Source organism: Barbus barbus, assembly GCF_936440315.1.
Source record: "Barbus barbus genome assembly, chromosome: 11".
Lineage (NCBI taxonomy): Eukaryota > Metazoa > Chordata > Actinopteri > Cypriniformes > Cyprinidae > Barbus > Barbus barbus.
Window position 1 is genome coordinate 7063257 of NC_136739.1, and position 27543 is coordinate 7090799.

At 36.7% G+C, this 27543-nt stretch overlaps 2 protein-coding genes across 3 annotated transcripts; both read right to left on the reverse strand.

Annotated features, from left to right (window-relative positions):
* Window positions 1–206: 206 nt before the first annotated feature.
* LOC306876804 (homeobox protein engrailed-1a-like) lies at window positions 207–2722 on the reverse strand (the record flags this gene model as incomplete). The annotated part of the gene is made up of 2 exons (XM_079428214.1): window positions 207–994; window positions 2308–2722. 2 exons carry the CDS (start codon window positions 2720–2722, stop codon window positions 675–677), a joined length of 735 nt encoding a protein of 244 aa, XP_079284340.1. The 3' UTR covers window positions 207–674.
* Window positions 2723–16821: 14099 nt separating this feature from the next.
* Window positions 16822–26315, reverse strand: LOC306877358 (uncharacterized protein). Of its 2 annotated transcripts, none has more exons than XM_079429080.1 (19): window positions 26036–26315; window positions 25564–25665; window positions 24385–24494; window positions 23794–23881; window positions 23092–23145; window positions 21940–21993; window positions 21696–21785; window positions 21558–21602; window positions 21340–21420; window positions 20723–20785; window positions 19854–19949; window positions 19723–19767; window positions 19584–19637; window positions 19468–19485; window positions 19301–19348; window positions 18987–19151; window positions 18046–18885; window positions 17810–17883; window positions 16822–17700 (listed from the first exon to the last, which is right to left on the reverse strand). In XM_079429080.1, exons 1-17 carry the CDS (start codon window positions 26151–26153, stop codon window positions 18755–18757), a joined length of 1362 nt encoding a protein of 453 aa, XP_079285206.1. In that variant the 5' UTR covers window positions 26154–26315; the 3' UTR covers window positions 16822–17700; window positions 17810–17883; window positions 18046–18754. The 2 variants fall into 2 exon arrangements, with proteins under 2 accessions (XP_079285206.1, XP_079285205.1); XM_079429079.1 differs by having other exon boundaries at window positions 17810–17938.
* Between the last annotated feature and the right edge of the window lie 1228 nt (window positions 26316–27543).

Consider the following 27543-nt stretch of genomic DNA (forward strand, 5'->3'; position numbering starts at 1 on the left):
AAAATAGCCTGCATCAGACTACTGGTGAAATTATCACATCTGTTTATGAAAATGTTATGGCATTTTGTGTTTACATGCATTACAGATATGAACCTCCAACGACGCGCAGTGTTAGACTACAAAAAAAAAATGTGTTAGACTACAATGCTGACTTAGGCTATTAACTGTATGAGGGCAAAATAAAGAGAAAATAGACGCCACGTTTTGCATGTACAAAAAAGGTTTATTTGGATACAGTATTAAATATTTTGTAAAGAATAGTATCTGCTATCAGATAAGTCTCCCATTATCCCAAGTCCCACCGTCAAAGAAAAAATATTAGGCCTACCAGTAGCTATACTGATCGAATAACATCTTTGGCACGAAGAAATATTGCTTTTAACCGCATTAAAAAACAAGAATTTAGATCAAATGTAAAGTGTCTAGTTTGACTGGTAGTGGCAACGATTTCAAACAACAAACCAGCGCGATCCATTTAGATTTTAATAGCATCCTCAAAATCAAAATGAGGAGAATGGTTCCATACATTTTTATTGTAAAAAAACGCTCCTCCAAACAGGTTGATAAAATAACTATAATATCCCTTTATAACGTCTGGTCAAGTAATTAGAGTTTTTCCACTTTGTCTCCCGATCCTATTTCACTCCCCATTTCTCTGTCTCTTTCTGTCTTTGCTAGTTACCATCGTCTTCTTGAACGGTGGTGGTGGTGGTGGAATGGTTGTACAGTCCCTGCGCCATTAGCTGCATTGCCAAGCCATTCTTGAATCCGGTGGCTTTCTTGATTTTAGCCCGTTTGTTCTGGAACCAGATTTTAATCTGCGACTCGTTCAGCTTGAGTTCGTGCGCCAGGGCCTGCCGCCGCTGCTCCGTGATATAGCGGCTCGCCTGAAACTCAGCCTTCAGTCTCTGGAGCTGCTCAGCTGTGAACGCCGTTCTGGGTCGTTTATCCTCACTGTCGTTTTTCTTCTTTTTCAATTTCCGGGTCCTTGGGCCTTGTGTGGAGACAACAATGAGAGAATCCATGAATATCAACCATCTCATTATGCCAAAGCCATTTTGGACTACACACACACACACACACACACACACACACACACACACACACACACACACACACAAAGGGCAGTAGTGTGGTGAGTATTGTTGTCTGTGCCACATGATCACTAGAATAAATAAGTATCAAAATTATTCTTACTTTTTACAATTATAATCTTTATAAATTTAGGTTGCCTTTTAAGAACTGACAGGATAGATAGACAGCTAACTCCGTCGACCCTGTCCAATAAATAAATAGAAATACAAAATACGCGAATTGTTGCTTCAATTTGTGGGAAAATAATAATGTAATTACACATACATACGGATTACAACACATTAACATAGGAGTAGTTCAATATATGAACTACACTGTTATTATGTTGCTGGAAAAAAAGAGGAAAAATAAATTATATTCGTTTTGACGTCTAGTGCTCCTGAAGTTGTCTTAATGCAAGCCATCGACAAAAGCCAAACTAGCCTATATGATGGAACAGAAATAGGTTAAAAATGAAAAAGGTTAGACCTATTAATATAATTATATATGTGACCTTCCTGAGGAATTTATTTATTTTTCTTCCAATTTTGAACGGTGAATTGAGAAAACCAAGGGGGATCAAATTTAAGACATCAACATAATAAGCCTACTCTATAAGCAAATTATGTGAGATCTTGCAAATAATAATAATAATAATTGTCACTAGGCCTAACCTACAGCACAAAATCACAATCAATGCTAAAACGCGAGATCAATCATACGCAACAGATTTTTTATTTTTCTGTTTTATTAAAACAGATTAGATAGCGTTGATTATTTTGTACATTTCGTAGATTTAAATATATTTATTGTGCAATATTAGTTATTTTGCAATTATCTTATTTTGTAAATATCTAACGATTATAAATAAACGATGTTTATTTATTATATAGGATTAACATGTAAATCTTAATTCCTTGGACACAACTAATCCAGAGTTGTGTCTGGATCTTGCATGCTGTAAAACGAAAACAACAACACAAATCCTATTTTATGGTTCATCACTTGGTAAATTTGGTCTGGTTTGATGAACATGAGGCATTATTATTTATATGATTATGGTCTGTGTAAGATCGAATATGTCTACGATCGAAAGTAGCCTATACATTCGATATTCATAAGTTGATTTTCCTGCAGTTCATGCAACAAATTATATGGCCTATAGCTACATAAAGAAAAGAAGAGTTTTTTTTCAGCATCATAAAGAGTATTTTTTGTTATCAGATGCCTTACCAGATGAAGGTCGATCAGAGTATCTCGTGCAATAAACCCAGGCGGGCCACATAGGCGAGGAGGTTTCACCTGGGCTATTCAAAGCAACGGATGACGCTGAGACGTGTCTTGCTGTGTTCCCTCTGTCGGCCTCGTCTGCCTTGGAATGCCTACTGCTGGCTGGAGACGAAACGGTGGACGAGGCAGAAGATGAAACACTGTCGGTACTGCAGCTGGAATCCGGACAAGGAGCGCTGGGGACAGTTGGACAATACTCCCTTTTGCAGCCGAAGTCCGGTCTGAGGATGTTGTCAATGAAAAAGTTGGTGGTTCTGTGCGTGTGTTGCGCAGCCTGCAGCGGGAGCAGAGGTGGAGAAGGCAGGCTCGGTGACAGAGAAACGCTGTCATCTTCGCTCTGATCCCGCTGCTCTTCCATAACAGCTCCCCTCTTTGAAATTCGCTCCAGTGGTTTGCTTGTAACCTGTTCAGCTCCAAATATAACGAAAGACTGTACAATGTTATCTAGGTATCCATGACAACGCGCTAATTTCCCGCGAAAGTGAGTACATTTTGTAAGTCAACTTGTTGACATGTAGTGGAGAGATAACGCTTGCGCGCTGTCACTTTGGATAGGACTGACAGCGCATGGTGTACGCGGCTTTCCTACACCCTCCGCATTGCCAGACCTCGGTTTGACACCTCTTTTTCTGGAACTCTACTCGTGCACAACCACTCTTAGTGGCAGCTAACCGGAAACACATCAGATCACATATGAGTGGGGAGCCTATCCATGACAAAGGAGCTCTTTGCCACGTGTGTCAGCGTCCAATTCCGTTCCGCGCCTGTGCTCACCGATATCAAACGGCACAGAGATTGCTCTCGCCTTTGTAGCTGAATTCCGCCTTGTCCGGATTCCTTGTTCCTGCAGCCACACTCAAATTCACCCATAGACGCGAGGAGAGAACTAAAATGAAAAACAAATCTTCGATTAACTTGATCTATTTGCAGCTTATAAAAGGAAATTGTTAAAAACAGTAATATGACTGTTATAAGGCAAAAAATAAAATAAAAATTGCCTGAAAAACTTAGAAAAGATCACAAAACCATACTACAATAGGCTTCTTTGCGAAAATATAGAACTACTTCACATTTAAACCCAAATTCGTTTTCTGTATAATTGTCTCCAAATGCCGTATACAAAATAAATAAAAATAAATGCTGCTAAAACAATAATTACCACTATGTCATTGCATATACTATTAAACTATACTAATTGAATGTCTAATTTAAATTATGTGCTTGTTCTTAATGCTATAAATAGCATAGGCAACTAATATAGCCTAAAACAAGTACCAATACGTCACTGTGTAGCCTAATACAATAGGCTAAGTTATAGCATTTAATTTAGATCTCATTCAGGACGAGTGAAGCCAGACTGGCATAGGCTATTTAGCCTCGTTCTCAATATTTGGGTGCTTGATTATCGCGAGAATGATCTGTTTGCACTTAATTAATTTATAATTAGGGCTATTGTCGGCTCATTCTGGAGAGTGGGCTATTGTGAGGCGGAGTCGGTTAAGCGGTAAATGGCTGAATAGTCCACTATCTCTCTCGCAAGACGCGCCTTAAGAACTCGTATAAAAACATAATTTATAGGTTTTAATTAGCGTGCATTCACTGCGATCAGTTGGGCGTTCATCATACAGCACAGCTAAAAGCGCCTGCCACAATGCACGCAAGAACCGTTTAATCAAATCAGCTTTGCAGCGGCCTAAAGTCCTGATGGGGCTTTGCTTACCAAAAACTCTATTTGCATAAATGGCTTAATTGACAGCTAATTGTCCTGTGATTAATTTTACCGCTCACGTAGCAGGGCTTTAGTGAAAATATGATTAATGTATTTTTTCATTGTTAAACAAAATGTAAACAACCCTTGCTTAATTCACTGGATAGCTTGGTTAGGTTGTCCTATGCGTTTGGTGTCAATTTCAACAACTTAAAAATATTTATTTATTTATTCATCATTATTTTTTATTAATTTACAGTTTCACAAACTCTCCACCCCAGGCCATATATTCCCAAAATACCAGGTAGGCTATTTTCCTTAATTTCTGGTATATATCCTTAATTTATTATCCATAATTTCTGGTATTTTAAACGTAAAGTGTAACTTTAAATCTTTCTGAATGTCAGTGGATATCTCTGTAAAGTAAATAGAATTAGCCTCTATGGGACCTGTTGTGACCTGCAAAACGCGATGAGACAACGAGGCATGTCGTTTTTTTTTTTTTTTTTTTTGCTTGGATAACATTCTTCGTGGCCTATGCCTTATTCAAAGTTCTTGCCATTCCGTTTAGACATTTGGACCATGGAAAGGTGTGTAAAAGTAGACGAGTAACGATCACAAATATTGCTACCATGTAGCCTACAGTGGGAGGCCCTTTGGGGTCCACACGGCGGCCGGGCAGAGCATGCGTTTAGTCATGCGTGAAGAATGTGCGTCTCATGCTTGCAGAACAGATGTGGACCGTTCAAAGCAGGGGCCGACTGGCCATAGGGAGCACCGGGAGAATTTCCGGTGGCATGGTAGCCAATTTGGCCCGCTGCCCTCCATTTAGTTTTTATTTTATATATATATATATATATATATATATATATATATATATATATATAGGCCTATATATTGTTGCTGTTGTTTTTATTGCCTATCGAATGTACCAAAGTGATTATTTCCGAATTTGCCATTCAATAATAAAACTAATAAAACAAGAGTTGGTTAGTCTTGACTGGCAACGCAATTCGCCTCGCGCACACTCAGCGCATTCGCGCGTCCGTCAAAAGGATGCGAGACTCGAGAATGGAGTGGAAGTGCCCAGGTGGAGCAGAGAGGGGACTTTGGTTATACAAATGGTAATCAATCCGACAAAAAAACATGATCACTATACTTTTACCATAGGCCTAACACCATGGTTAATTTTGCAAAAAGGTGGAGATTAGTGAAAAATAGAAAATTAGTGAAAAAAGTAAACACATGAGGGACAGAGAGATGTCAGGGAAAATGAAAAGACTAAAAAGCAAAATGGAACTTCAAGAGATAACATTTAATTATTTTGCACGGCCCCTGCCTAGGGATTTAAACTCTTTTCAAAATTTGTTGTGGATGTATGAGATGCATGGCCTGGATGAGTATGAGATTTCCAGGCCTGAAGTTTTGTCCCGGTCCGCCCCTGGTTCAAAGTTGTTCATATTATTCTATTCTGTTCTATTCCATAGCGATTTTGACCTACGTTTCCACAGATATAGCAAGGACTAGGCTTAAGTTTATAAATTAGGCCACTAAACGCCAGATTTGTTGTGCCATCATATCCCAAGACTGAAAAAAGCACAGTGTCATAATCTGTGTCCTAATAACTTTTTTTTTTTATAAGTGTTATTGTAACATTAGCTACTTATTTATTAGTGTATCTACCGTGACATAGGCTATCGCAAGGTCAATATGTCTGAGATATAATAAAATTGGATAAACGTGTTTATAGGCCTAAAACATCCCTCAAAATGCAACATTTTCAAAGTCTCCTGTTTTAAGACTAGTTCCAGCATACCATCAGCAGAATATATAATGGCAACAAATATGATCTATATAGTCTGTTTGCTGGGCTTGCATACAAGGTTGACAGTTGATGAATATGACTAAAGAGTGTTGAGGATCTGAGATCTGAAACTGTATTTTGCGTCCTCTCGTGGCCAGTTAGAATACTGACGCTACAGTTCTGAAGTAGCCTTGAATGGAAGTAATCAGAGATCCCGAGGTAGTGCGTGAACTGCTTTCAGCGTTTTCAAAGACAAGAGGGCACGATGTGTCAATGCATTTTGACCATTGCAAAGCCATTGTATTCTATGTCTGATAATAAAAAGGGATGGTAAAAAAATCCCTTTAAATACATCATAAGCATATAGGCCTATTCTATTCACTGTAATGTCAGCGATTTTACAAGAAAATATGTGACTCTGTAATAGCAATTTATAGATAAGCGCATAAATGATTGACGTTAACAAAGTGCATTTAGTAAATGATTCTCTTGAACCAGTTTTCTTCTGCTGTCTAACACTTTCCCCTGCTGCATTAATGTAAGACCAGGGAATAACATGATCCCACAGTCCACGACCTGCACATGATAACGCTGAAGCGCTCATTTAACTTGATTAACCAAGCTGGACCGTAATTAATAGCCTACTTCCTTCATCACTGACTAAAGCATATACTACGCTGTTCGTCATACGTCTCTACACCAAAAGAGGGCAGTGAAAGACCTGATTGTGTTCATCTGTAGGCGCCCGTGTAAAGGTTTCATACTGTTCAGCAAGACAATAACGTTAACATGACAAGAACTTTCCTAAACCAAGAACTAAATATTAATTTTACGTGAGTATAATGCGTCTGATTTTAATTTTTCAATTTCTTATGATTTTTTAAAATAACATGTATGCCTACTATTTTTATTAAATAATAATAATAATAATTTTAAAAATAAATATTACTTAAAAAAAAAAGTCGGATACAATCAAAAGATTATGTCCATTAAGCACAGTCTATTTAATGTTTTGTAGTGCATATTGACTTTCTCTCTGGGATGATTTGACATAAAAAAGCAGGTCATTATAAAAAATATATCCAGATAGAGGCAATTATAGCAAAAGATAACTAAAAGTAAAAGAATAAAATTGAAACAAATGGGAACAGGTGTGCAACTCAGAAATATGTAACAAAACTCCCTAAAAAACTGTGACTAAATGCAAAGCAAATTAAAATTGTTAATAATTGTATTAATTAATAATTGTAAATGTTAACTATTTTCAGTATGAAAATGCTTTTATAAAAAATTAAAAAATAAATTACATATGCATTTTCTTAAATATTTAATTGACTAAAAAGTAATACTGGAACTACCTATATCTGACTGACTAGGGGATGGATGTAATGTATTAATTATAAGATTATAAATATATCCAGGTGGCATTTCTGTATGTGTGGGGGTGAGTGTGTGTGGATGATGGAGAAGGACAGCTTTATCTGCAAGTAATCCTGTAACACAGAAAGACAGGAAATATTATTACATTACACGCAACTTGTTGGTTTATACATTACTGTGGGTTTTATTTTTTTAGACCGTAAAAGCAGCCTCTGTAAAGATGTTGCATAAATAAATGTTGCATGCATTCATGTAATAAGCATTACAAGTAGGTCATTCATAGCAAACTATATTCATATGAATTCTTTTAAACATGATTGCATGCTAACAGGGCTGTTATCATTAGTGTAATTGATCTGGTTATGACAAATTAATCAAAGATTTGATAAATCACGTGACACATCAAACTAGCATCTCCACTCATGGAAACAGATGAATTACGAGGTGCAGAGAGACAGATCATGTATAGCTGGAACATGAACTGTTGGGGCCAATTTGAAACAATTTATTAAGAAGCCAATAGACAATACATTTTCTGACTGTGTGGGACATCCGACAACTTTCCAAGAAGGGGTGAAACTGATTTAAAATATTGCGATAGTGTCAAATGAGACTGTACAGGGGCTGAGGCAATGACTAACGAAAGCAGTAGAGTAAACGTCGCAGGATTGTCTACAAATACACTTGCACAATATAATGTAATACAAGTGTTAAATTGAAATACTGAATTATTAATAGTCAAGTCAAGTCACTATTATTTGTATAGCGCTTTTAACAATGCAAATTGTGTCAAAGCAGCTTTACATCAGCTTGATATAAAGCTGGGTGTCTTTATATCAGCTTTACAGCATTTAGATGGGGAAATAGTGTGTCGAAATAGTGTCATTCTCCTCTGGTCAGACAAAATCAGCAGTTTAAATCTAGGCTAAAGGAGAATCAGATTGTGCAAAGGATTCATCTGTTTCCTGTGGTCTTGTCCCGATGGCCTTCTTGGAGAAAAGGTCTTCACTGGGGATCAGTCTCTGGGGCTCATCTAGGTGTCCTGACTGTAGAGGTCATCCCTAGGTGCTGATTCACCATCTGATCTGGATGCGGACTGAATCTGGGTGGCTGCAGTGACCATCTGATCTGGATACAGTCTGGATCTGGGTGGCTACGGTGACCTCGGAATAAGAAAGAAACAGACTAATAGTAGCGTAGATGCCATTTCCTCTAACGATGTAAGAAGTATATCGGGTGTTTTGAGAAGTGTTCCCGGTTCCGGTTGACCTAATTAATGCAGCCTAACAATCCTTTAACGGATTTGAATTATAGAAATGCAATAGTTTATTATGTGTAAGCCAGGTCAAAGAGATGGGTCTTTAATCTAGATTTAAACTGACAGAGTGTGTCTGCTTCCCGAACAGTGTTAGGTAGATTGTTCCAGAGTTTGGCCGCTAAATAGGAAAACGATCTACCGCCCGCAGTTGATTTTGATATTCTAGGTGTTATCAAATGGCCAGAATTTTGAGATTAATACTCTGATGCGAGACTTTGTATACAGTTCTTCTTACTAATGGGGCTATGAGGAGTTTTTAAGACAAAGTTTAAGAAACAACAAATGCTGTGCAAATTATAAGCAGGGATGTTTGAGAAAAGGGTAAATCTAACACTGACCTACCACTGCAAATGTCTTCTTTCTGTCTTCTCTGTTTCTGAATGAATATCTCTCCACAAACAAGACTGTGTTGACTGGGTTCTTTAGGTCTTCTCAGCTAAAAAAATAAAATAAAATAATAATAATAAAAGAAAGGGGAGAGAAAATAAAATTGCATTATATTGAGAATGTTAAAAACAATATGTGAGCAAAATATTTAAGATATAAAATGGTATGAATGAACTGTGATGGAAAAAGATGGAAACAATACTGATTTAAATTATAGTTTTTGGATTTTATATCAAAAACGTATTAAAAGCATGGTAAGTGTTGTGATTACTGTGATATTTGTGATAAAAGCACATCAAACTACCATTATAGTGTTAAAACCATAGAAGTTTGGTGGTTATTTAGCTACTACTACGTATCACAGTAAAACTAAACTTGTGGCAGTAAAAACTAGATAAGCGTTGTAATTATTGTGCTTTTTACCAAAACTACCACAGTAAAACCACAGTTACCGTGGTAAAAGCATGGTAAAGTGTGTCGTGTTTGTGTTTTAACTTCAAATATCACAGTAAAACCACAGTTACTGTAGTAATAGCATGGTAAAGTGTGTTGTGTTTGTGTTTTAACTTCAAATATCACAGTAAAACCACAGTTACTGTGGTAAATAGCATGGTAGGTGTCATGTTTAATGTGCTTTAACTTCAAATAATCACAGTAAAACCACAGTTACTGTAGTAATAGCATGGTAAAGTGTGTTGTGTTTGTGTTTTAACTTCAAATATCACAGTAAAAGCACAGTTACTGTGGTAAATAGCATGGTAGGTGTCCTGTTTAATGTGCTTTAACTTCAAATATCACAGTAAAACCACAGTTACTGTGGTAAATAGCATGGTAAAGTGTCGTGTTTGTGTTTTAACTTCAAATATCACAGTAAAACCACAGTTACTGTAGTAATAGCATGGTAAAGTGTCGTGTTTGTGTTTTAACTTCAAATATCACAGTAAAACCACAGTTACTGTAGTAATAGCATGGTAGGTGTCCTGTTTAATGTGCTTTAACTTCAAATAATCACAGTAAAACCACAGTTACTGTAGTAATAGCATGGTAAAGTGTCGTGTTTTAACTTCAAATATCACAGTAAAACCACAGTTACTGTAGTAATAGCATGGTAGGTGTCCTGTTTAATGTGCTTTAACTTCAAATAATCACAGTAAAACCACAGTTACTGTAGTAATAGCATGGTAAAGTGTCGTGTTTGTGTTTTAACTTCAAATATCACAGTAAAACCACAGTTACTGTAGTAATAGCATGGTAGGTGTCCTGTTTAATGTGCTTTAACTTCAAATAATCACAGTAAAACCACAGTTACTGTAGTAATAGCATGGTAAAGTGTCGTGTTTGTGTTTTAACTTCAAATATCACAGTAAAACCACAGTTACTGTAGTAATAGCATGGTAGGTGTCCTGTTTAATGTGCTTTAACTTCAAATAATCACAGTAAAACCACAGTTACTGTAGTAATAGCATGGTAAAGTGTCGTGTTTGTGTTTTAACTTCAAATATCACAGTAAAACCACAGTTACTGTAGTAATAGCATGGTAGGTGTCCTGTTTAATGTGCTTTAACTTCAAATAATCACAGTAAAACCACAGTTACTGTAGTAATAGCATGGTAAAGTGTCGTGTTTGTGTTTTAACTTCAAATATCACAGTAAAACCACAGTTACTGTAGTAATAGCATGGTAGGTGTCCTGTTTAATGTGCTTTAACTTCAAATAATCACAGTAAAACCACAGTTACTGTAGTAATAGCATGGTAAAGTGTCGTGTTTGTGTTTTAACTTCAAATATCACAGTAAAACCACAGTTACTGTAGTAATAGCATGGTAGGTGTCCTGTTTAATGTGCTTTAACTTCAAGTAATCACAGTAAAACCACAGTTACTGTGGTTACCATGATTTTAGTACAAATACAACTTACCTCTTTGAATCTGAATATGAATAATTAACTGATCAAAGATCACGTCACGTGACAGATAGCGTTTAATCACCCTAGTTAGCAGGTGTTCATTTAGTTAAACGCAATGAAACGCACAATCAGCCTCGGATGACAGATATAATACAACGAATAATAAGGCACTAATGTAATTAATCAAAAGACAGAATAGATTTTATAACAAACATTTAGGACTACTCACCCAATGTGTAAACTGATGCCAAATATCGCGATGTGTGCAGAATGAGACTTCTTGTACGTGATTTCATAGTGATACACTTCTCATGCCCTTCGTGTCTGTGTATTGACGCTGAAAGTTTCCAGTTTAAAGCGATGCAGGTCTGAGTTCGTCGATATAGCGACGCTGAGAGGCACCTTTGGCGTCTTCAGAGTGACGCTAAAGGCGTTTGACCATGCTTCGGGTTTTGACGCCTAGGGAGTGAGAATGCATTCATGTACTGCTACATGAATGCATGTTGTGATTAAACATTTCACTGTTTAATTTACACAATGATACATTTAAAAATAGGATAGTTCATCCTAATAATGAAATGGAAAGGAAGTTAGATGAAATCAGTATAATTCAGGGTTCAGGAAGCAATAAGGGAAATTAAATGAGTGAAAATGAAATGAGTGAAAGTTAACTACTTAAATTAATATAAGTTCTGCAGTGACTCAGAGTGGAGAACAGAGACAAATAGCTAGCAGAAAGTATCATTGTCTTCTCTTTAAGAAAAAAAATAAAAATGCAACAAGAGTCATGGGACTCTTCATGAGTAAAATGATTACTTGCACAATTAAATATATAGCTGTTTCATAAGAAAAACAGATGCAACTGGGTGAAAGTATCAAATGGTGCCAGCACTTCCCAAATGAGGCCTTCCATAAAATCACGTGTTACAGAGTAAAACATGAAATTTTAGAAAAAGGGTTCATATCCTAAGGCTGAATACTTTTTAACTACAAGGTTAATAAAAAAGGAGTAACACAGCAATGTAAAAAAATCACTGATAAATTGTCATGTTTAAATAACCATATTTATATGGCAATAATAATAGGGTAATATAAAAAGCTCTAAACTTGGATTTTGATTGGCTAATACAACATATAGCAGTACACAATTTAGTAACAGCTGACACAAAACACCAGTTCGCAAAACAGTATATCAATGCATAACACCCATAGAGAACACATTGTGTTGTTGTTTGCGTTGAGGACATGAAGCATCATATTGTCACACATCTCAGGACAAAACAGACTCTAATAGGATGTGGCTGCTAAGGTACAGAGGTTGCTCTTTTGACATCAGTTTTTGCTGACATCCGTCATACACCAGCTGAACATGTACAGCCATATTTGCAGTGTGGTTAATAGAGGTAAACTTGTTAGAAATCATAAATAAATTGCTAGTACAGTTTGCAAAGCATTTTAATGTTTGCATGACAAATCCTTGTACGAAAGTTTCAAACAGTTTTAAAAGCTTGAAGATTTTACTTTCAGACAGAGCATCATATGAAATCAAACAGAACAATAAAATGTATACATACCATATCAGATGACTTCAGACCCCATTTAGACTACATCAGACAGCATCATTCCTCAGCAGATTTTCAAGAAGCCACTTCACACCCCATTAAACATCTTCATGTCATATTAGATCTTAGGCATTGCTTGCATGTTTTAGAGGTAAGTGTTGTAAGCATATTGCTCGTTTTTGGCATGTTACTATAGGCATTGCTAGTGTAACCGGTTCTACTTCGCCTCGCTCCGAGCGGAATTCGAACCGCGGTCTCCAGCGTGGGAGGCGGGCGCTCTAACGAGGAGGCTAAAGGCCACGGCCTCTAGCGTCAGTCGCTAGAGCGCCACTTCTTTGAGATCAAGGGAGTGAGGTTTACACGCACCAGCACACTTGCCTGCGTCTGTTACACTAGCATGGTTTTGGGACAGTGCTTCTTAAACCCAGGGGTCCCCTTCTCCTGGGGAACCTGATCATTGCACATTTTGGATGTCTCCTTTATTGGACACACCCATTTTGGGTTTTGCAGTCTCTACTAATGAGCTGACTAGTTGAATAAGGTTTGTTAGGCCTAGTTCAGACTGTCAACAAAATCAAAAACAAAATTTTTTGCATGTCCTGATATTTTCGAGACAGTATGCTCGGGTGAGTCCAGTCTCGTGAAAATGCGTATCAATAGCCCTTTTTTCACATTTATATGCAGAAACCGACTTTGCTGTGCATACGTTACGCACGTGTTTGATGTGCATATTCTAAACCTACCAATCAAACCTACGTATCATATGCACAGCCATTTTTGCATATAAATAGTATGCCAAATTTAAAATTGTGCCATTGAAACGCACATTCTTGAGATAGGGTTAGCTCTGGCTGCTCAAATCGGTTTCAAATTGTCTTGTGTGTTACTCTAAACGCAAAACACAACGATAACGTCAAAACCGGTGATGGAAATGCCAGAATTGATACAATATTCAAAGGAGTCAAAGCCAACTGTGACTACAGCACAGGACATCACAATATATACCAGTCTCCTACGGCGCTGAGTTTTTCTTGTGTGACAGCGAAGTTCTGCATTAAGAGCACTTGTCTGGAGATCAAGATAATGCACCTCCATTTTTCCTGCATCTGTTTTGAAAGCCTCGTTGCCAGTGTTGGGAAGGTTTGGAAATGTAATAGGTTACAGATTACAAGTTACCCTATTTAAAATTTAGTAAGTAGTGTAACTATTTCAATTACTTTATTAATGTAACTGTTAAATCTCTAACAAATCTTTTCAACTATTAATCATTCTGAAACATTTAAAGTAGGCGGGAGTTTACCTCAGAGCAGTACTCAACACTGATTACTGTCAATGATTACTTTGACTTTCAAAAGTGTTCATCACTTGAATTAAGATTATAATCATTTAATTTTAAAGCACAGCCACCACAAAATCAGACTATAGCAACTCTTTTTACTTTGAGCTCATTCTGAGGTTAAATACTGATTTAAACTCATAACAATTAACAAGAAATAGTTTAATAGCTATACTTTTTTAAATCAAATCTTTGCATACCTATGACTGGAGACACTGGCATCTAACAATGTCTTGGGGAAAAACAACAACAACAACAACAACAAAACAGTTAATCTTAAATAAAGCATATACATAAACCTGAATAGGAAATCAAATTTATCAATTAAGCATGTGTCCTATTCTGTGTCCTAAACTCCTGAAACATTGGTACAATGCAATTCAATCAGTGTGTGTGTGTGTGTGTGCAGTGGCGGCGCTAGGGGTAGATATGTGTAAAAAAAAAAAGACAACTTAAGTAGCTAAATAAAACAATGAAAAAATAAAGAAAAACAACTTTCTTTTCTACATTCATTCATAAATTATATTACTTTGTAAGTGTCATATTTGGCAGTTGGCATTAGAAATTATATTTTAGCACCCCCTCTGAACTGTTAAGCCCCCCTTAGCACCCCCAACAAAAAAATCCTGGAGCCGCCACTGTGTGTGTGAAAATATTCAGATGTAACCCCCTTTGCAATCGTTAACATTTTCATAAGTAACAGTAATTTAATTACACATTTTTCTCAGTAACTGTAACTGATTAAAGTATTTTGTAATTAAATTATGTGATTCCGTTACTTACTCCCCAACACTGCTCGACACATACGTGTGTAAGCTTACATCATTACTAAGCAACCCATGCTGATACATCAGTTGTCTGGACACATAAACCTGATTTGATTACTTGCAATTAATAGTGCGGACAGTCTGCTTGAAAACAGACAAAAAAAAAAAAGTTCTGATTTGCCTGTAGCCTGAGCAAAGCCTTTAGATGAGGGGCACATTCAAAATGTTCCCAGGGTAGGTTTGAGAGACACTTTTCTAGTTGGTTGATACTAGTGCAGTGTTTTCTAACTACATTCTTGAAGCCCTTACTACGGTGGCTGAGAGAGCTCAACGCGCTGCAAATAGAAAAAATACCTGCAAATTAAGAAAACAACTTCAATTTGACAACACACGCGCTACAAATGCTCACAACACAACCAAACAAAGAAACGCGCTGCAAATAAAATTCTTTATTTGTTTGTGTTGTGAGCATTTGCAGCACCTGCTGTCAAATTGATGAAGATTTTTTCTTGATTTGCTGGTGCTTTTTCTATTTGCATGTGTTTTCTGAAGTTGCAGCACGTTGAGCTCTCTCGGCCACCATAGAGACACTAAGACCTGAAATGCATGTGTCAGATAAAGGGATGTGGTTGGGAAGCACTGTACTAGGGTACTAGAGTAGAGGGTGTAATTAGTTACTAGCTGTTTAGGTACATAGATATGGTAAGTCAGATAAGTTAGAAAAGTCATAACAATCTGTCAAAAGAAAAGTCTGTACCAAGTTTGGTTGTTGTAGCTTAACAACTCTGAGAGCTGAAAAAAAGTATTCTCAGAAGAAACATTTATATTTTATTAATTATATTAAGATTTATATGAATGACTTACAGGACACAGGGCTCAGATCTGCTGGATTAGGAAATTCTGAACATACTGGTCAGCAGATTTTCATCAAGCACTGTCTCTATACCGCCACTCTGTTTACAACACATGATTATCCACACCCATATATAAACACGCATCTGCAACTTTTACAGAAACCTCAGCAGTTATACTTCCTCATTCATTCTCTAAAAAACATGTTTTCCAAATAAATAAAATGCGTTCCTATATTGCACAAGTTTTAAGGTTCAATGAATGTCTTCAGGATTCTAAAGTTTTCCATAAACCTTTGTGTTAATTGACCCCACCTGTTGCACAGAAAACAAAGTTTACTCCTAAGTCACATTACCATTTGTAAAAACAAACATAAAAGAAAGCAGAGACGGTCTGTCTCTGCTTTCTTTTTGCAAATGGCTTGACTAGCAATTATTGTCTGTAAGTAATACACTCTGGTGTTGATCAGATCTCAGATTCAGGTTCAGTTTAAATAAAGCCTAGAGTGAGAGTCTCCCAGTTAAATTAATAAGCATCTCACTCCCAGTGGACTGAAGCTCTTTATAAATGCTAACATATCTGTTCCTCTCTCATTATTATTACCGTCACTGACTGCATCATTTATTTATTAGTGCAGCCTCTCACCCCTTCATAGGACCTCACTCCCAAGCCCACCCTTCCTTTACCCAGGGTCCCACAGCCAATGAGGGGCCAGACAGACACAGTGAGAGAAGGGGAGGACTGGAGAGAGGAGGTCCCTGGAGAGGAGAACAGGAGCAGAGATGCCCTCTGAATGATAATTATTGATTAGTGTCTCTTAGATCCAAAAAGTTTTCACCACACATACTTATTTTTTCATTTCAAATGTGCACATATCAGACCTGTACACACATAATTATCTATATTATATATTGTGTTTTTGCTATTTTGTACATTGCCTATTTGTATATTATTATTTTAATATCTGTGTCCTGTCCATGGACTGTAAAAAAAAGAAAATGTCCTGTTGCCGTCTTTCTGTTGCACTGTAGAGATTCTGTCACTAAAACAAATTCCTTGTATGTGTAAACATACCTGGCCAATGAAGCTCATTCATTCAAATGCTAGACAGCACAATTTAAAAAAGGATCGTGAGAGAGCCATACACTCTTAGAAGAAAAACTTCTATATAGAACATTAAAAGGTTCTATCAGGCGCTACATATTTGGAACCCCTAAAAGGTTCTATATAGAACCCTTTTTAAGGGTTCAATCAAAAGAATCATTTACGGTGCTTCGTAACCAGGAAAAAGGATCTATATAGAACCCTTTAGGGGTTCCCATCATGGGATCATTCTTTGGATTTAATTTTAGTTTTAGTTTAAGGCTTAAACAGCTCATATAACTAATTTATCACTAGAAAAAGCGAAATATCCATAAGCATAACACATCAAGGTTTTGTGTGATCATTTAAGACATTTTTATTAGCATTTACTGTGACAAGCAATATATAACACAGCAATTTATAGTGCAACAGTTACAGAGATTAACATAAATCCATGTTTCTTTATTTATTCATACTTTTTAAAATCATTTTTACCTGTCTAAATAGCACTCTCTGTTTGAGAAATATTGTTTTTTCAACCCCCTCCACCTTACTCACCCATCCAACATGTCAGTCACAAATATATGTTGATTGTTAAGAAACCACAAACAACAACAACAACAACAAAACAACAACTGAATGGAATGTTAACTTGCATAAATAAATAAACTTAGTTAACTTGCAATTAATTTTTTTATTTTTTTAAATAAATACATAAAGTTAGAATGTGAAAGGTTTGTCATCAAATAGTACCGGTATATTAATGACACTCTTATTTTGCATCTCACCACCAGCTCATTACCCTTTACCTTAAATAAATGTCAAGTATTTACTCCAAATTCTCCTATAAACCTATAAACCAAGTAGTCTGACTTTTTTTTCCTTTTTTTTTTTTTTGTATGCTGCAACTTTCCCCAATACTGTAACCCATGGAAGATGGTGAACCACATGTTTCTGAAAAGGGAGCTAAAATACTAACTATATTGTTTTTAAATTTATAAGCATTACATATTAATTTTACATTCAGATAAGCATTTAAACAATAAAAACAAAGGACCCACGACAATTTCAGCACTGGGAAGGGCTAAATAGTGCTGATTGAAATGAACTGAGTGATGGCTTTTGGATGCTCCATACTGAACAAAAAGTAGACAGCAAACAGATACTTCTGTTATTGGTCAGTGACGAATCCATTGTGATGCTAACTCTCCTTGCGATAATTAGGCTTGACATCCTTAGATGGGAATACAAGTCAGAGAAACATTTATTAGAACTCTGGAGAGTACAGTACAACAGGAAAAAGAAAGGAATCTCTCACAATTAAATCAAATCTTAAAACTTACTTGAATTAGGAGTGTGGTGTTTTCATCTGTATGTTGATGAACAAACAAGTAATGCTGCACTCCGGAGTCCAGACCTGCAGTGACAGTGCAACATATTTATTTATTTATCTATCAATCAATCAGAAGAACCTGCATGATAAAAGGTGGAAAATAGAAGAAAAAAAAGTTATCAGTAACTTCAGATTAACTGATTGATGAGTTTCAGTTGGTATTGTGAGGAAAAGGAAATAATGTACCTTTTGTTGTTATTGTTCTGCAGCAGGTTGGTCATGTTTCCTCTGACTTCCACTTTTCAACCCTCTGATAAACTGGTGGTAAAACTTAGCTGCAGGGCATCTTACATGACATGATAACTAGAACTTGCAATCATGTTAGTATGCTGATTAATTAGAAGACTAGTACCTATTAATAAATAGATCAAACTGTCCAGATTGCTATACACTGCTAGAACACATGTATTTCTACCAGATCAGTTTGTTGGTATAATAATAGGTTGATTCAGTGCAGATGTAAATTTTAAGTTTATTTTCTTTGGAATAAAGGTGTGTCAAAGTAAAATTGAAATAAAAGCACAAATATAATGTAGTATAATAATTGTAAATAGCCTAATGTGTAAATATACATAAAGCATAGTTTAGCCCAAAGAACCCTTTTGTGCTAAAAAGGGTTCTTTCTCCTTATATAGTTCCTTTTTGGCATAAAGGGTTCTTTGGAGTTGAGTATAGAACCCTAGGGTTCTACATAGAACCCAAAAGAACCTTTTTTCTAAGAGTGTAGAGTGTTGACTGTACAGAAACCAAAACATGACACATTTTAAACATTTCATGACTGTATTTGTGTGAGGAGAATTTACATTATACATCCACTAAAAATCACAGAAAACACCAGCTGAATAAAAGTCGAGGAGCAAAAATTAGTTATTGGTGTGAGAAGTTTTCTTTTTATTCAGGCACAGCTAACTCCCACATCCTCACTGTGGTTACAGTTATTAACTCCCATTCCTGCATGTGGACAGTCAAAAATGCTCTTCTCATTTCCGGAACATCTCAAATCGTCCAGCCAGATGCGTCCAGTTCCTGCAGCAGATACAGAGCATTGTGAGAGCATTTTGGAAAACATAGCCTGTAAACCCCTGAACCATTAACCAAAAACTCTTAACCATAGATGGATCCATCACCTGCACTGGCCGTGAACACCTGAGTGGCCCTCTGGAAACCCAACATCTTGCACACCACCAAAGCGTCCACAGTGTCAAAGCTGTCATCACACACCGTTCCCCAGACATTCTCATGAAACACCTCAACTCTTCCGCGGCTGGAACTTCCCACTAAACGAACCACAGCTAATGACAAATAAACATATGTGAGACACACTGTTATTCAAGTAGAACCTCCAAAAACAATACAAGAATCTTCGTATTGGAATTATTTGATTGAATAAACATTAAGAGTGACACACAGTAGTATACATAAGTATTTATAGAATAATTACCAGGGGTGCCAACCGGGGGTCCTACATCACCCTTCTCTCCCTTAAGACCTGTTTAAGACCATCATATATTTACATACAATTAATTTACTCACAAAAAGTTTAATAATCACACAGATGCTGTGCACTCAATGATATTACAGACATGGCCAAAATGCACCCAAACATACCTTGAGCTCCTATTAGGCCTAAAAGACAGACAAAAGGATAAGATGAAGGAAATTCAAGAAACACACAGAGTTGGATGTTGATTTCTTGTCAATAACAATCTTTTTAACAAACTCACCCGGATCACCTTTACTGCCCTTTTCTCCCTTCGGACCTTGAAGTCCAGGGACACCTACATGCAACATCACACTCAGATGACATCTAAATGATATAAACTCAATATTTATCATCTGTTTATGTGTTTGTTTTTAGATTACCTTGCAATCCTTGACTTCCTTCAAGTCCCTGTTGTCCTTGTGGCCCTGAAAACAATTATTTGCCCATAAATAAATGGCATAATGCCATATATCACTCTTATGTGCATGTGTCCTTAGCACTCCTACAATACCTGGAAGGCCAACACCAGTGTCTCCCTTTGGTCCAGGTGAACCTTTTTGTCCAGGTAGTCCTGGCAGACCATTATGTCCTGTCCCACCAGGAGACCCTAAAAGATCAGCCAAATACAGGTTAGGGCACAAATGAATTGGGGAATATCAAATTTCAGGGAGTGAGGGTACACCACTCTGCCTTGAAACAACGGTATCATGATAATACGAGGTGCTCACTGGCACTGATTTGCATGGATTTGTGAACAATGTTTGGGAGAGATGGGCCTTTGTGTGCATGGAGGGGGTCTTGGATCTTTGGGTTCAGCTCGTGGGGGATTGGGGCAGAAACAGAGGTGTTGCGTTTATAGTTTTGCTCAGTGTATTTCTCTATATATATTTCAAGATTTGGCAATATTGTATTTTTTACAGTCATGCCAATAAAGCAATATTGAATTGAATTGAATTAATACAATGTATAAAAACTGATCTCTGTATTAGCTGAAGCTTGCCAGGTTAGTGGCATCAGATCCCTTAAATAAGAGTTTTGTAGACACTTGGAAGTAAATACTGTCTGTAAAACAATATGTATTTATTATCAATGAAAATAATAATTATAATTAAAAATCTGATTACAAAGTCTACACATATGTTGAGCTGATTACTTTTGTGTTTTCTGTATAATGGATTCCGGAGTGAAGCTGCCATACAGTTTTATGGATGAGCTTTTATCCAATATTGTGGTATCAGCTATTTCAGATAAACCTAAGTATATAATATTTTATGGCAATAGTCCTTAGACTGGCTATGAAAATAACCTTAACAGAGAGATAGGCTTGTTTGACACATTGGAAAATTAGGTCAATATGGGTAATGATCTGGGCTTTCTTACCACTAGGACCTGAAGGTCCCTGTTCTCCTTTCTCACCACTGGTACCTGGTTCTCCTTTAGGACCTGAGGAAGAGATAATTTAGCGTATCCATGATAAAGATTATGGATGAAAATATTCAACTACAATGTGTCAAACAGTGCCAAACTTAGAACAGAAGTGCTGCGTTGACCAGCGTTTATTATTAGTGATATTTATCAAGGCAAGCATCACTATTAGTTTTATTCAGACTAACCAAAATTGTGAGACTTCTTGAGGAGAGGTGTGGTTATACTTTTCTAAGGGATTAAACATACATTTTCCTGATGGACAATAAGACATTTATATGTCTTGTATAATTCATGTCTTGTTATCAGAATGTCAAAATATGGTTGGTTATTTTGACTTGGGGCACTATTTAACCTTGCAACTACCCATAATACCGTAACAACAACCTAGACATGCTCACACTATAAACATCCTAGCATCCATACTGCATTGTAAAAAAAAAAAAAAAAAAAAATTAGAAAAGGTATATAGCATTTTATTTTTATTATTGTTTTAGATTTCTTGTTATATTTACTAGTTTTTATTGAAAATTAGCTCCTCTAGACAAGTTATCGAATCATTTAGATGATACCTTGTGGTCCCCGGGGCCCTGGTGTTCCTGGGAGACCAGGCTTTCCATCTGCACCTTGATGACCGTCAGTCCCAGGTAAACCTTGTGTGCACAGAGAAAATACCCGACACGATTTCATTAAAGCAATACTAAAACTCACACAGCATGGACAAATGTGCAAGGCATTTTTACAACACATATTTTGTGTTTTATTACAGTATGAATTATTCAGATGGCACCTATTGATCCTTTCGCTCCTGTATCCCCCTTCAAGCCCGGAATACCTGGAGACAGAAGTAACAGTCATAGAGAGATATGGATCTACTATACTGTTCCAAATGGGGTAAGAGTTGTGTGAAAGTGAGAAAGGCGATTACCAGGTGGACCCTTCATGCCATCTAGGCCCCTTTCACCTGCTAGTCCTTGGTCTCCTTTTTCACCAGGAGCTCCAGGCACACCTACGTGACCTGAAAGAGAGAAAATTCAAAATTGTTCTTGTATGCAGCAAAGCAGCATATGTTTTGCTAAGCAAATACATGACATTCAAATTTATGGAAAATGAACACAGACCACAATGCTACACCCACACAAATTCATACAAATATATAAAAATACACTAACCTGGTGAGCCAGTCTGTCCTTTCTGTCCCGGCAACCCTGGTATTCCAGAAAGACCTGATACAGAACACCCCTGGATTATAAATCCTGACCAGTGACATCAAAATGTCAAAAATGCTATTCACACACATGTGTTGGGATAAAGGATTCAAGACACCAAAGGTCAAATTGCAGCTTTAGTTTAGTGTTTATGTCTCTTTTGACCAGCAGGGAGAGCTGAAAACACACAGATTGTTAAGGAATGGGGAAAGTGATTGATTCATTCGGTTCACTGTGCTCTGATGTAGTGCTTGAAGTGGAAAAAAAGAAGTGCCGGTAATGATGTGATTGCAAAAGCCTGCTTCTTTTCATTTTAATATATGATTTTTGTTATAAAATACTGATTCAAATTAGTAATCAATAATTAATTATTATTCTACTACTCCGCGTGCCTCCCCTGACGTGCTCTCACGCACCACACAATGAAGTAGACCGACTCTGCTTGCGTTCATTCACGTGATTGGTCGAGATGAGAGGTGATCCCGCCTGGGTAGTGTGATTTTCATAGTTTCTATATAATTTCTAAACATATATGGGATCATATAGCCTAATCACCCAGACCCTGATGATTTTACTCTGAGTACCGGCAACATGTCAGAAGTGCCAGTACGCACCAAAAAGTGCAGGTACTCTAAAGGCTAAAATATAGAAGTGCCGGCCCACTTCAAGCACTGCTCTGCTGCTAACGGTTATCGCCATTTTTTACCCCTTTAAACTGGGGACAGGTTCTTAGTGATATGGGATGCCTCACAGATGTTTGGTATCCTTGTGGAAATAACAAAGTAGTGCAGAACACAATTATTAATGTAATGGATGACAGCTAAGAAGAGTTGTGTAGGTAAACCTCCATCTTCTGCCCTTGAAGGACATGTTAGTGATTAGTGCTCTCATTATGACGCTGGTTCGAATCCCATTTGTCATGGTGCAAATAGGACCTGTTACATTGGTGCCATGACCCGGAGGCCTCATGCAGACAAGTACTGGACAAATTCATCATGTATATAACACTTATTAGTTATAAATATAGCATTTTGCTAATGTTACTCTCATTAAATAGAGAAAGAGAGAGGTTGGGGGTTACTGATTGACAATATTTTCACAGCATGGGAGAGTTACCTTGAAATCCAGGTCTGCCAGGTGGACCAGGTGGTCCAGGTGGACAAACCATGGCTATAAAATATAAAGAAAACTAGTGAGCTCAATTCTGTGGGACATATCTATGGTGACTCTCCTGACTAAATGCTTTAATGCAGTCATGAAATGGAAAATCAAAATTGACAAACGAAAACATTCTTATTTACATCTCATTTCCCAATTATTCTCAAGGTTGCCATTTTCTAAAATGTTAATTATAGCAGTCGAACAACAAGTTATAATAATAGTTTTAGATCTACTGTATATACAGAGACTTTAGAAAACATGAGAAAAAATTGCTAACTAAGATGCATAATGTAAAGATCAGAAAATGCATTTCATGACCCCTTAAACACTTGAAATCATAGCAGATTCCCAAAATAGTGCCTGGTCAATATATGTACGATTTGTGTGTGTGTGTATCTGGTATTCCCTACATTATGGGGACCAAACGTCCCCACAAGGATAGTTATGCCAGTAAATTTTCACATTGTTGGGACTTTTTTTTTTTGTCCCCATGAGGAAAACTCATACAGAATGAAGTTATTTGAAAAATGAGGAAAGGTTTGTGTGAAGGGTAGGATTTTTTCATAAGGGGATATAAAATACAGTTTGTACAGTATAAAAATCATTATGTCTATAAAATGTCCCCGTAAAACATGGAAACCCAATGCGTGTGTGTACCTCTTTGTGCACTAATGTTGAGATGGTTTAGTTGAGTCCTTAGTTTCTCTAGAGTCCCGTCATTCCCACACAGATCGGAGAGACACTCCTGTTTAACACACACACACACACACACACACACACACACACACACACACACACACACACACACACACACACACACACAAACATATGTTGGTTTTTGTGGTTTATGGGGACTCTCCATAGGCGTAATGGTTTTTATACTGAACAAACTGTGTGTGCTATTGCCCTACACCAACCCTACACCTAAACTACACAGGAAACTTTGTGCATTTTTAGATTTTCAGATTTCATTTAGTATGTTTTTTAAGCCTTTTGAATTACGGGGACATAGGCAGTGTCCTCATAAACCACCTTCATATTGTAATACCTCTGTCATACCCATGTCATTATACAAATTTGTGTCCTCATAAACCACATAAACATGCACACACACACACACACACACACACACACACACACACACACACACACACACACAGAGATAACCTTCAATTCTCTCAAAACATGGCTCTCTCTGCAAATATGTGTGCATGAGTTTGTATCACATTCATGGATACATGTGTGTACCTGATCTGAACTGGAGCTGCCCAGATTGAATCCCTCAGCAGACTTGAGTTCCTCTGTTGTGGCATCAGCTGATGTACAGTGAAGGTGAACCCAAGCCTCCAGAGTGAAGACTACATACAATACACATCATAAAGCAGATTTAAAAATGGAACAACAGAAATCAACCAAAACCAAGGTGTTAGCTTACATGATTACATAAAATTGAATGTACAGTGGCCACAAAACAGGCTAAAATTAATAATGTATCAATTTCATTGCATTTTATAACAAAATATCTTATAAAGCTTTTCACTACATTTCCTTTTATTTCATATGTTTGCTCAATGTCTTTTAATCAGCTGGTGTTTTGTGATTTTTATTATTTTTTCACATTAAAGGGATATTTTACCCCAAAATGAAAATGATTTACTAACCTTAATGTTGTTCCAAACTTGTATGAATTTACTGTATTTCTTCTGCATAACACAAAAGAAGATATTTTGAAGAATGTTGGTAACCAAACATTGACTTCCATAGCTGCCCCCATGGAAGTCAATGACTACCATCATTCTTCAAAATATTTTCTTTTGTGTTCAGCAGCTGAAAGAAACTGGAACAACTTGAGGGGTGAAAAAATGCACATCCTGATTTTGCTGAGTTAGATGTGTTACTAGGTCATCATATTTATTTGACCCTGGAACAACATTTGAATCCAAAAATTTAGTCTTGATCATATCCCTACACCTAAACTTAACCGTAACCATGAGTAATCCATAAAATCAGAGGAAATGATGGATGAATGACACTGATGCACAAGCACCAAACACTGATTGTAAGCCTAAACTTCACATAAACTCTAAACTGGTTCTTCAAATCTGATTGGTTAATCACAATGTTGTTCCAGGGTTAACAAAGATGTTGATCCAGGAACATGTCGCACTTGGTAAAATAAGGTTCTGCGTTGAAAAAATCATGACAGAATTTTCATTCTCTTAATTATCAAAATGATCCAATATTGTTTCACATCCTCAAAAGGACACAATGCAGTTCCTCTATACTTTTATTATTTCAAATATAAAACTTGCTTCTAAAGTTTGCTTATATTAATTTTCTTTTAAATAAATGCCACTTGGTTTGAGCATTTGTATGTACAGAAATGTATAGCTTTTTAAATGTGACTTTATTTCTGGTACATCTCACCTTTATAGGCCAGCAAAAAATTCAGACCAATCAGCAGCAGGAAAAACAGTATGAGAACAGGAATACAGCAACGGTTTTTCACTGGTTTCTTAGTCTTTAGCTCTATAACACACATACAGGACAAACACTAATATTGCAATCCAGATCTCTTAAACTTACAAAAAAGTTTAAAGTTGAAGTTACTCGGATCAGCAGACTGTTATACAACATTGCCATGGATGACAGTCAATATTAGGAAATATCAGACTGCAGAATGTCACAACTGATAAGAATTAAAAAATCCAGAAAGCTTTGTATTAAGTTACTTACATTTTTTATTTCATTTAGTCATTTTTCAAACAGAGATTTTATTTTATTTTCAGAAAAAAATTATGTAGATATTTTTTCTCTTTTTTAAGAATTTGTGTATTGGACTTCTGTTTAGACTAAATTTTTAAAACATTTTAATATGAATAATGCCATTTTGTCTTACCACTGTGCTGAAAGTCATATTGGTCGGCCTCATAGAGCTTCATGGTGTTGTCATAAAGAGGGTTTGCTTTGCTGAATACAGAGGCCTTCCCTTCAATTTTATCCACGTCGGTCTCCATCAGTCACTCTACCACACACTGACCTGTACACAACCAGGGGGACAGTTTAAAAAACAAAACCGAAGAAAAGGGGAAAAATATATGCTGGCTCATCAGAATGCCAGTCATCTGACAAAAGAGATGGAGAGGAAATTGTTCCAATGAGTTTCCTAAGAAAAAAGGAAGTTAGAGCTACAGTAGCAGGAATAAGCATAAATTAGAGACCACAAAACCAGTCATACGTAGCACGGGTATATTTGAAGTAATAGCCAACAATACATTGTATGGGTCAAAATAATCAATTTTCTTAATATTTAGATTTTTTTGCACCCTCAGATTCCAGATATTCAAATTCTTGTATCTCGGCCAAATATTGTCCTATCAAACTATACATCAATGGACAGCTTATTTATTCAGCTTTTGTATGATGTATAAAACTTAATTTCAAAAAAAAATTAACCCCTATGACTGGTTTTGTGGTCCAGGGTCACATATTACGCCTCTATTTCATTTTCTTTAGCTTTTGTGTTTTGTATGAATTTTTGTCGCATTTTTGGCTGAATGTATTTGTTTACTTTTGGTACTCTAATTTGGTACCCATTGTGATTTTTGAAAGTGATCTACTAATAAAATTTGAGTTGAGTTTAGAAAGTGGGTGGTGGGAAAGTTATGGCTATGGTCAGTCAGTACTACTTACTATTGGACATACAAGCAAATAGACTGTTTATATAAACACAATAGAAGTCTATGGTCTATGGTCATTACAGAAAGCCAATTAAACGTGTGTGCGCACATGCCATGGTTGTGTACTTGCCCTTCCATTAATGACAAACTGTCCCTTCTCCTGTTCTGTGTGAGTGTGTGTTCCTGTCAGTGGGTAAACTGGTTGGTGATAAGGCCATCTGTTTAGACGGAAAGCTTTAAACAGAAGTGCAGTGCCGTCCCTGACCTCAGATCAGCTCTAAACAGCCCTCTCTGCTCACACTTAACCTGCACTGACATAATGACCTTGTTTACTGTACTCAGTGTGTCTCAGTGATTTGTTTATTTGTTTGTTTGATGACCACACCACTCAGTTGCTGATGTATGTGTTTTAGGGTGATTGGTGACCTTGAGAGACCCTGTCAGTATGTATCAGACACAAGTGTATGTGTGAATATAACACTCTTGCTGTCTCTTACTCTCTGTGTCCTCTCTACACAGTGTCTCTTTACTGTAAAATAGAGTAAGGAGGTTTAGATTTTATTTCCAGTTTGTGTCTGTGCATGGTGGGTTGAGCTTTTAAAGCAGCATTATGTCTATATAATCTGGTCGGCCTCAATACTAAAATACTATTTAACTTATTCCCTTTCAGTCAAAACATTTTCCTAATTTTTCATTGACAAGTTGAGGAAATTTGAGCGTTTGATAG

Excerpts from the sequence above, each read along its gene's own strand:
- LOC306877358 (XM_079429080.1), bottom strand. The coding sequence starts at position 26,153 with ATGGAGACCGACGTGGATAAAATTGAAGGGAAGGCCTCTGTATTCAGC. Across the intron at positions 24,495-25,563 it reads TTTTTTGCTGGCCTATAAAG|TCTTCACTCTGGAGGCTTGG; the intron begins GTGAGATGTACC and ends TATTGTATGTAG. Across the intron at positions 19,152-19,300 it reads ACCCCCGGTTGGCACCCCTG|CTGTGGTTCGTTTAGTGGGA; the intron begins GTAATTATTCTA and ends ATTTGTCATTAG.